Genomic DNA, 12,148 nt, shown 5'->3' with positions numbered 1-12,148 from the left:
TATGAAAACAACTCTAAGCATACTTACTTCCTCTTTGGTTATTATAGAAGCATCCACATGCTTTCCAGGTAAAATTTCAGGCTAGTATTTAAATGTAACAAAGTGCATTAAACAATGAAAATAATTGCTTCCTCAAAGTGAAAATGTATACAGATGAAATGTTGCTATGGTAACTACAAGATGAGAAGATAAAACAATTCCAATTGAAAACATGCTACTATGTTTTAAATAATAATTTTCTCAATGCTGCAATCACATCCTTGTTCCTAAAACTGTATATCATTGGATTGAACATGGGAGTCATGATTGTGTAGAAAAGAGAGAACAGTCTGTTAATTCCTGCAGAATGATTAGATTTTGGTCTTAAATATGTAATGGTTGCTGATCCATAAAATAAAACCACAACCAGGAAGTGGGAAGAACATGTGGAGAATGCCTTACCACGCCCTGTGGCTGTTGGCAGCCTCAGAATGGTGGAAATGATTTTGCTGTAAGAAGCAAGTACCAACATAAAAAGAATTGCAGCAAACAACATAGATACTATAAACACAGAAAGCTCATGCACAGAAGTGTCCCCACAGGCTAGTTTGATAACCGGGGGTATGTCACAGAAGAAGTGGTCAGTTTGGTTTGAATTACAGAAATGCAGAGAGAATATTTGAGAGGTCTGCCCTATTTGGATTGGCATTCCACTGATCCAGGAGCCAGCAGCCAGCTGGATGCATTTTTGGGGATTCATGACTAAAAGATAGTGCAGAAGGTTGCAGATGGCCATGTAGTGGTCATGGGACATCACAGCCAGGAGGAAACACTCAGTGGCTCCCACTACAAGGAAGAAGCACATTTGAATAGCACAGTCCAGCAGAGAAATGCTCCTATTCCGAGTGCAAATACTGAACAGAATTCTTGGGAGAGTGACTGATACATAGCAGATTTCTAGGGAAGAAAAATTTGCCAGGAAAAAATACATGGGTTTCTGTAGTGTAGGGTCAAGTCTTGTTATTATGGCTATGAGGCTGTTTCCAATTAGGATAATTATATACACAATAGAGAATACCCCAAATAGAAACCCTTGGAGGTATGGAAAGTCAGAGAATCCCAGCAAGACAAATTGCTTCACTGTGGAAACATTGTCTTCTGCATTTATCTGTTCATATTTCATCTGTGGGAACGATTTAACCAGAAGTACAAATCACTTAACTGTGTTAAATATTTGTTTTTCTCCATGTAATCCAAGGAATGTTCACATTCTTCTTTTTCCCATTCCCAGAATAATATATACTACATTACAGGTATTCTTAAATTATAATTACATGTACTTTTCATTATTAATAAATATTCATGCGAATTTTTGTTGGTTTCATTCTTCTAAGAGAAAATATACTTCCTTGTATATTTGAGGAGACAGATTATTTGAAGTTTTGTTCTTCATATAAATATCCCAAACCTCAAATTCTGTACTTATGCTATAATAACAATGATTCCTTTCTTTATGTTCCCATGTTTTATGATCTGTATTCCTAAACCCGTTTTCTATTGTTGTCAGTTCAAAATTTATTTCGTTTGTAAGGTAAATATTGTATATGCATCTTACGTATTGTAGAGACAAATATAGTTAATATTTTAAGTATAGTTTTACTGTGGTATTTAAGAATTCTTCCTCAGTTGGACTATTCCATGTAACTATGCAATTCTTTGTAAAATACTAATAATCCATCAATGTTTTGGCATATTTAATCTTAAAATTTTGTTTACGTTTCAATGTAAGTTATTCAGACTTTACAATGATGAGAAAAGGAATACAAAGCTTTTTTTTGTATGAACACTCAGCATGTAGCACTAACTAGAAGGTTCACATTGATTTGTTTATTATACGAAGGAGCTTCAACCGCTCCTCATCTCTGTGAGTGTCTTAAATCACTCACTTCATAAATTGTTGCTTTTGGCTGAGAATTTAATCCATTTAACTCATTTAATCCATTGAGTTATTTACCTTATGTGTGTTTTTGTTTTCTTACACATGTGGTTGTTAGCATATTTTCCCCAAAATTTTATTTACTAACATTCTGAATAAATTACTAATAAATCAAGTTAATTCCTTCATTGGAATACTCCCTAAGGGTAACAATGGTTTGCAACCACAGTACTGACCTCACCCCCTAAGCATGCATTAGGTGTCTGTCTGTGATGTTCATAAGGTCGGTGAATGGGATTGAAGGTGTGCAGGAACATTGCAGTTTATTCACTCTTGCAGGAGTAGTATTTCACCTTCCTGCTTTGAGTATCACATCCATACTATGTGGTACGTATTTTGAAATCAAAAGAGAATAATTCACTGCAAGGAAGACAAGTCTATAACTATATGTTAAGACTAGTAAATCTGGATGGTAAAGAAGGTGGGAGCTTCTTTGTGACACAAATGGGGTAAGTAGAAACAGCGTACACACAGTGAGGACCTTCTAAGGATTTTCTTGATAAAAACTATAAACTTTTGTCATGTATAATATTCTAGACAAAAATCAATTACTTAAAATATTGAGTCTTCCATAGCTTTATAATTCTTTTGATTAAAATTTTATATTGTATATCATAAAATGCTATAGCATGATCTCACAGAGGTGAAGGTGAAATGCACATGAGCAGAGGGTGGAGTGGCCAGGAACCAGCGAGGGATGGGGAAAGGTTAATTAATGTGAACTAAATTCTAATTAGTCAGAAGTAAGATTTTTAAGATGCTGCTATATAGTATGACTACACAAAACAATATTCTCCTATTATTTCAATCACAAAATCTATAGAAAGGATTTTGAATACATTAAGCATAAAGAAATGACAGATATTTCAGTAATCCAGAAATATATTTCCCTCATCAAAAAGGGCTGCGTGTGACTTTCTAAGATGGTCACAAATCAGTAGTGTGGTTCAAGACTATACCACAATGCCTTTTTTCATTGTGCTATGCTATAATACTTTTTTTCACGTACATGAGTGTACAAATTCATATTTATTTATGTAATCATTTCAATTAAATTCAATATAGACACTAATGTAGGAACAATGATCTAAACAAACAAGAAGCCTTTTGGCATAAGTAAGAGAGAAAGCAAACCCAATTGAATACTATGCATTCAGTACCTTGCTCATTAGTTATAAAAATAATACTATGATGAGACACTATCCCCCAAACTGATAAATGTTTAATATGTAAATATATGCATACCACATAATAATCACTTAATAAATGTTAACATTTAAATAATGATGATATTGAAAGTTACAACATCTTTAATATATGTGTTCACTATGTAGTAAATTACTTTGCATTTTGTGATTATGTGGTTTTTGTAATAATTAAATCCATAGAATTGCAAAGTCTATGTGAATCACTATTTGGAAATTTAAAAAATATACATATTTAAAATATTTTCTATAATTAGATGCTGTTTGCTGATGCTTAATGTACAGATACTTGTAAAATATATATATTTATATTAGACAAAAGTTGTTCATGCTTACCTATTTGGATTGAGGTTAAGTATTGTACTTACCTTTTCATCTGTATTAAAAATGAGAAAGGAGAAATATTTTATTAAGGGGCTAGTCTGTTTGAGACAGAAGCTAAGTATCTCTCAAACATAATATATAGTCTAAACTAGTAACATTCTTGTTGTACAAACCTCTCTACCCTGGGGAACAACTCCTTTCCCATGTAACCTAATTGAAGTAAATTGTTCTACCTGGTACTCAAGGAATTTGGTAAAGCAACAAAAACTGTCTGGCTATACTATTTCCTTTATAAATTCTAAGGTACACTTGCTTTTTGCTGGTCATTGAGAAATATGAGCCTTGAAAATATCAGAACATTATAATCACATGTTACTTATGATGTAAACTGAGATTTTCTTTAACAATAGGCATTGTCCTAAATTGAAAATTGAGATACCAGACTCCTAGTGATCCATACTCACACTGGCTTGGCAAGCCTCATCATTCCCCAGAATAACGATGAAGGGGTGAAGAATAGGAGCTCTCACCTATTCCTTTATAGGTGTGCAAACTGGAAAAGAAGTGCAGAATTTTGTCAAAAGAGGAGATCAAGGTGGAAAAGAGGCTAGAAAATTTGATTTCCATGTGAGCAACTAAGTCTCAGTTTCTATCACTAATGACTCTCAATTGTAAGAATGTAAAAAATCTAAAATTCCAATCAGGAACAGTAGTTAGTGAACAGTTGAAGACCAGTTCATGTGAATGACGGCCTGTTTCATTGCAAAGATTAAGAAACAAAGAATATGCCTCTGTACCAACTGTGTAAACAAACACACATAGATACATACTGAGAAAATGCAATAGAGGAAAATGTTTGGCCTACTTTTAGAATGCAAGAACAGATTTCTTCAAGTGAAAATGATCAATGAAAAGTTACAGAGAAACACTTATTTTATAACCATCATTACCACACTTGAAAAGTGTCGGTAACCAATTTTGAATTATATCATTTCATGATGCATTTTATTTCAGCATGTGTATCACTTTCTGATTTTGTGGTTAATTTGAATTTTAATAGCACTTATTGATGTTAAAGAACTTTCATGTGATTATTTGACTTCTGTGCATCAGCTTGGGTAGCATATACATTCAATAGATTTTTCAATTTTTTTCCTTTATTGTTGTGCTGAGTGGGGGCACATTATGGCATCTACATTCACAAAGCCTCTTACAATGTATCAAATATATTATCTTTGAATTTACCCCCTCCACCTGTCTCCTTTTTCCCCCTCCCTCAATTCCTGACAGTTTCAACAGGTATCATAACATCTTTGTTTGTCTGAGATAGGGTTTTCACAATATATCCCAGGCTGACCTCCACCTTGTTATCCTCATGCCTCAGTGTGCCAACTGTTCAGATTACAGGCTTTGGCTACCATGCCCAGCTACATTCCTTTCTTTTATGCATCCATTCATTAATTTTTTTCTTCTCTTTCTTTCAAGTTTTGGAACTTCTTTGCATATGCTGTATACATTTACCTATTTCATAAGTGATTTGCTGCTGTTTAACGAGTCTGTATTTTCTTTTACCAAAATTTCATCATCAGAACAAACTTTTTCAGTATTTATTATGTCTAATTTATGAATATTTTATTTTGTAAAGTATGCCTTGTATATTATTCTTTAGAAATCTTGCTTAATCAAGTCACAAATATTTACCCCTATGTTTTGTTCTCATAATTCTATATTTTAAGCTATTCCTTTTGTACATATTGTTTATTTCAAGTCATTTTTGTATAAAGGTTAATTTTTAGTAATGAGTGTGCATGTGTAAGTATATGTAATTGTTTCCAGGTCATGTTTCAACAAATATACCTTTCTTTTAAAGGAAAGAAGATATGCCAAGGTTTAAAATTAACTTGGTCACTTCATCAATGGATGAATGAGTTTATAAAATTGATGAAAATAGACAAAATTTTGAATAATATCCATTAAAAATTATGAAATAACCAAAGCATGCAGCAAACTGTTAAGTGTTAATAAGAGGAAACTCATATGCATCAGAACATTTAAAATCTGTTAGATTTAAGAATGCAGCGACATCTACCACCCACTCTCAGCTACAGGGAATAAAAAGTCTCCCAGATCTGTGTAGGCCATGAAGACTAGCAGCTCTGTTATCACTATTAGAAGAGGCTCACATTACTTAAAGCAAAGTATGGAACACTCATTTCCAACATCATTGCCAAAAGTCCTAACAACCTCTTTAAAAAAATAATAAGACAGAACAATACTGAAGCTTGGGAATGAGAAAAAGTGAGAATTGTTAAATTTCTACTTTTCCTAGAAATGTGAAGGACTAGGAGCAAAAAGGAAAGGCTGCACACACTCCAGATGGTCCAGAGAGGAATCCAGCAAGCAAGTATTTCATGGGTGAATATGAAATTGTAATACAGAAAAAAAAGTAAAATCCAATGAAAACTCATAACGATACTAAAATTTGAAAATGTTCTCTTCTCAGCCATAGATATATCAGCAAAATTTAGACTACTTCCTGATTTAAAATGTTAAGCACAATTTTATTTATTGACTGCTGAATTTCATTGATCAAAGGAGGATGTATATTAAGTCAGTATTAATTATACACAACAAAAATTAAAAATTAAGTCAGGAAGTGCAAAGATATCTGAGAAAATGTACCACAAGGAAAACACACTCCCTAAATTGGTCTAAGTTAGCTATTTTTTGGAAAACAATAGCAGCCATCATTAGAGAGTGGTACAATCCAGAATTGTTACAGTATTTCACTAAATTCTTCATTTTTAATAAAAGTTTACAATATATGCCAAGTAACAGAGAAGTATGACATGTATAGCAAGCAAAATGAAAATTGCAGTGAAAGGAAACTATGATTCTGGGCAGACATAATTGAGAGAAACAGAACTTCCACTCTTCATCACGGCCTTTATTTCTGAGACAGAGGTGTTTTCCAGGTGCAATAGTTGGAGGATAGTGAGATATGTTTGTCTCTGCTAGAGGTTTATGGTAGAAAGAGTAAGAAAAGGAGCATAGGGGCCTCAAAATACCAAGTTTCATCATAGAGCAAGGTGTTACTCTGGAAAAGTAGGCTTTTATCCCCATCGTCAAGTTGTGTTCAGTGGTGCAAAATTCTCCTAGTAGAGATAGCTGTGGAAAGGGGTGTGTAGTGAGATGGCTTTAACAATGGAATATTAGGAAGACATTTTTCCTGCCTATCAAATCTGATATAATTTGATGGAGCATAGAAAATTAAATGTCTAAGGTTGCTGTGAAAAAACATGGTGATCTGCTTTACATGTGTAAAGCAAGCTACTTGGGAGGCTGAGATCTAGAGGATCCCAGTTAGAGGCCAGTCTGGGGAAATAGTTCACAAGACCCCATCTGTAAAATAATTTGAACAAAATTTATTGGAGGAGTAGTTCAAGTGGTAAAACTCCTTCTTTACAAACACAAAGCAATGACTTCACACACCATCCCACCAAAAAAAAAAAAAGTGATCTTGGTGGAGACCAATTATTAACTGTTCACTAAATGTTTAAAAATATCTAGTCAAACATCAAAGAACAAGAACCTGTCAGTATGCAAAATGGCAAACAATCAGAAGTTAACAGAACAGTAGAAAGAAAAAAAAAAAAGAACAGAAAAGACTCCCAAGATTACATGCAACATATCTATACCTACTAGACTAGTCAGAGCAGATGGTGGGAATACTTATATACATCTCCAGTGTGGGCACATGGTAATAAACAATGTGTAGAAACTTCAGTGATTCTAGACATAAGCATTGATAATGGGTAAAGAATAAGATACCCTGACACAGGGGATGGCTTAAGAAATGATGTTTACACATCCAAAACAGCTCTGGCTTTTGGGAAGGCTATGTGGTAGCCCAAGGCTGGTCAACAGTACTCAAGAAAGGACAATCCAGACTAAAGCATCCTGGCTAAAAGTGAGTCAATAATTTAAACTCACTAATCTGTGATGGCAGTCTATAGTTACATATGCTTTCAATGGTAAATTTTTAAATTCTCATTGATTTAGATGGCTTATATAGAGCATTGGCTGACAAATGACTTATTTCCCCACTCGTGATTCATAAATGCCAGGCTAAGTGATGACAAAAGAAATAAAATATCTCAGCAAGATCATCAGAAATTGAATAATGTGGTAGAAAATAGAATTCAAAGTTAATTCAGATGAGCCTATAAACAAATGTTTCACAAAATATTGACAATCAGTAAAACTATTAATAATAAAATTAACTGATGCAAATAATAGGTTTAGAAGTATAAAAAGAAAAATAATATTATAGATAGTGTATTTCCTATTAGTGACATCATAAAGATGATACAATGTAGTATTTCACATATGTTTCAAAAATGTTCTATGTAATTAAACATTTCTTGTAATATAATAACATGAAATTCATCATAAAGAAAATGATGATTTATCTTTCATGATTTATCTTTCATGATTCAGACATTACATACTTATTTCCCAGAAAAGTTTATATTAAGAAGTGACTGCCCAGAAAATGGGAGAAAATATTTGCCAGTATACAACTGAGAATGGATAAATTATCAGAATTAACCAAGAGTTCAAAAATTAAATTCCACCTAAAATGAATGACTATAAGGAATGGGCAAAAGAATGGAACAGAGGTTTTTCAAAGGAAGAAGTCCAAATGGAGGATAAACACATTAAGAAATGCTCAACATTCTTGGCCATAAAGGAATACAAATAAAAACCACATTAATATTTCATCTCACTCCTGTTAGAATGGCTACCATCAAGAATACATGCAACAACAAATGTTGGCAAGGATGTAGGGGACAAGAAAGACTCATATACTGCTGGTGGGAACATAAATCAGTATAACTACTATGGAAAAAAATATGGAGGCTCCTTAAAAAACTAAAAATAGATCTGCTGTATGATCCAGCATATTCACTCCTGGGGAAATACACAAAGAAATGCTACTTAAGTTATTATAGAGGCACTTGTACACCCATGTTTACTGAATATTATTTAAAATGGCTAAAAGCTATAGAAACAGTCAAGATGCCAAACTAGTGATGAATGGATTAAGAAAATGTATTTGGATACAATGGAATTTTATACAGCCACAAAGGAAAATGAAATTTTGTTGTTTTCAGGTAAATAAATAGAACTGGAGAACATCATCTTAAGTGAAGTAAGCCATGTTCAGAAGGCTAAAAGCCACACATTTTTTTTCTCATATATGGAATGTAGGGTTAATACAAATACAAGCAATATAATGAAAAACAGGTCACGCTAAGGGAAGGTCACATAGGATGGGGGAGGGAAAATGAAGGAAGTTAAGGGGAATATGGTTGATGTGGTTTCTATACAAGAGTGAATATAAAATTTTTAAACCTGTTGAAACCACCATAAGAGGGGGACTAAAGAAGAAAGAAGAGAAACAGAGTAGATGAACCAATTTGGGTTATAACACATATATGCATGGAAATGTCACAAGAAAACTCCCCATATAGCTTTCTTAAGCAAAAATGTCATTTTGTTTTCCTTTTACAAAATCAGACAACAGTAGGGCAGCAGGTCTTGCCTGGGAGTTGGCACTGGTGGGAGGAGGGATGAGGTGGGGATAGGGCTTGAGGGTGAAATATAGTGCAAATACTGTGTGCACATATATGAAAATGGAAAAATGGCATCTGTTGAAAGTGTTCCAGGAATGGGGGAAGAGATAAAAGAGAATGGTGTAGGAGTTGAATTCAAGTAGGATATATATGATAAATTGTAAGAACTTTTGTAAATGCCACAATGTACCCCCACCCAGCACAACAGTAAAAAATAAAGAAATTAAAACAAGAAATGTCATTTCTTACAGTATATCATCCAATAGTTGCCCTTTTCTAAATTAAGTTTTCAAAATACTTGATTCATGAAAACTATTCCATTTAAAAAATTGTTTTGGTTTCATTAATATAGTTCATTTGAAACAAAAAAGAATTCTTTTTTGTGTTTTTATTAACAGTGATCATTATTTGTATTAATTAAATTCTTTTGCCAATTTTATAAGTAAAATTCTTGAGATTAATGTGCACTCAAATTTTTATTAAGTATGCATAATTTTAAATTTATAGAATGTTCCTGACCTACTAATGCCCTCCCAATTTTCTTAATTCCCAAGTCTAAATTAATTCAGCACCTCATTTTCTGAACATAAACTCTACTAATATAGACCAACATTTTGTATAGAAAGTAAATAATGAGCTAAATGCAAAAATAAGGTAAAATATTGTGTGAGAGGATGAATTAAGGAGGAAAGCATTCTAGCAGTGAAAATACATAGTGTGATGCGTCACACATTAAACGGAGAACACTCTTGTGAGGAATAGGGAAAGGAAAGGAAACCTAAAACTTGAATTTGGTTGATATGCTCACTGTAATCTTAAACTGGTAGAGGCCACTATGGCAAAGGGACTAGGAAGTAGTGAAGAGGTCTGGTAGAGATGAACTAATATGGGCTACAATACACATGTACATGGTAAGAACACTAGTAATCTCTCTGTATAGCTATCTTTATCTCAAACTAGCAAAAAACAGTATGTTTTTCTTATTATGTCTTCAATGCTTTACCTTCAACAAAATTGGAGAACAGGAGGGTGGAACAGATTCTGCCTGGAAATGGGGGGTTGAGTCTCTACAGTGTGAGGAGTGATGGCTTAAATAATGTATACATATGTAAGCAAATGTAAAAATGATAAAATAAAACTAAAAAATTTTGAGAAAAAAAGAAAATACATAGTGTGTTTTAAATCTAGGCTATAGTTGCATTGACTGTACTAAGATTCATTTTTATAAACAATGATTTTTATCTATACAGAATGGGACACCGTCTAATGTAGACTTTCAATAGTGAAGACAGGAATGGCATATTGAGATTGAAGAAAAATTAGTACCTCAGTATGAGTAGGTAGCAGAAAATATTTTCCAAAATTCATGGGTTCAGTAAAATAGAAGGATATATATATATTTATCTAAGTGTGCTCTTTCAGCCATGGTCTTTAGGACAGTGCCACAAAATGAGGGGCTCTGGGATTAATTATCTAATTTTACTTCATGGAAATGTGAAGTCTGGGATGTAGATCAATAGTATAGTTTCCGGCATCTGATATGAGCATGTGGTGATGCATCCAGTGAGGAGGGTAGCTCTAATCAGGAGCGAAGGCATAGGCAGGAGAAACAAGACCTTATGTGTCTGCACAGAAATCTACCACAAGGCCTGAGCCTAAAGTCTGCAGGTGTATTTTGGCCAACTATATGTGAAGAGGTTCTAAAGAGCACAGGAGACGTACTCTGGCACCTGACTTTCAGGACATGAACAGTACCATCTTTTCTTTTGTCACTAGAGTGTTAGTTCCTGATAATGACTTATTATCATGGTAGAGACCGTCTTGTAACAGATGAATATAGTTACATAGATGGTATCAAATAATATCTATGTTAAACTCTTGTTTAAGTGGTGATAATGCTGAGAAATTACTATGTTTATGCAACTAATAAATAAATGATGGAACACAGAATTGTTAATGAGTCTATTTCACTTCAAGTGCTAGTTCCCTCCATAAACCTTCTTCTTTATGTATGATTTTCTTTATTAATTCTTTGATGCATAATTGTAGGACCCATTCATCCTTAGGCACATTTTCTGATTCCTTTCAAGCCCATTATTTCATTCTCAAGTGCTTCCCTGTCTCCAGGGTCCCTCCTGTCTTTCTGCTATACTTTGTTTAAGCAGAATCCACATTTTAACCTCATAAACACAGCTTTCTTTCCATGCCATGTGGTCCAACTCTCACACCAACCTTAATACTGGAGTATAGTAGAAATAAGTTGCTGAAATTAGTTTAAATTATCTTCCAACTTGATTTGCATTTAAATGATGGTGATATTTTTATAATCATAGGGTAAAATATATCAGATAAACTTTCAGATATTACAAACAAAAAAGTAAGCAAAATACGGATACAAAGACATTTTTGTTTGTTTAATGTTGATGCAGGATCTTGTTATGGAGTACAGGCTGGCCTTTAATTTCTTATCCTGTTGCTTCACTCTCCTGAGTGGTAGGATTAAAGGCATTGGTCACCACAACCAACTCAAAACCAACTCTATCTAAATGTATTTCCTACTGCCATTTGTAGTAGTAAATGTAACAATCTTAAACAACTGACTACTTGTGAAATCTTTCCTTTATAAGATGATTGGAAGGCACTGAGTTATAAACAATTATAAAATAGGATCAAAGCAAACACTGGTACCAAAAAAACCCAGGTGTACTAATATCTCTATAAGTGAAAACAAGAAGGAATGCTATGAATGGTCTGTTGTATAGGCAAGGCAGCATATTTTTAGTGTCATAAAGGAAATTTATTTTATGGGATATTAAATGAAAGTTTTATGCTTTATTAATTTTCAAGAAATATGTTTTGTGTACAAGAAAACAATAGAAGTTTAAAAAGTAAAAATGGATTCCTACTCTAATAATAAGTTGCATTTGAGGAATTTTAAAAATATGTATGTAAGTCTTTTTAAACATGTGTATATGAAAAGTAATCCAGGTTATTTTTGAGTGACA

At 33.3% G+C, this 12,148-nt stretch overlaps 1 protein-coding gene across 1 annotated transcript; it reads right to left on the bottom strand.

Moving 5' to 3' along the window:
- Window positions 1–217: 217 nt before the first annotated feature.
- Window positions 218–1,162, bottom strand: LOC109677029 (olfactory receptor 10AG1-like). The gene has a single exon (XM_020153201.2). The coding sequence runs from the start codon at window positions 1,160–1,162 to the stop codon at window positions 218–220; it is 945 nt and encodes a 314-aa protein (XP_020008790.1).
- Between the last annotated feature and the right edge of the window lie 10,986 nt (window positions 1,163–12,148).

The sequence above is a fragment of the Castor canadensis genome, chromosome 1 (genome assembly GCF_047511655.1).
Source record: "Castor canadensis chromosome 1, mCasCan1.hap1v2, whole genome shotgun sequence".
NCBI lineage: Eukaryota > Metazoa > Chordata > Mammalia > Rodentia > Castoridae > Castor > Castor canadensis.
This window is presented reverse-complemented; position numbering and strand designations above follow the sequence as displayed.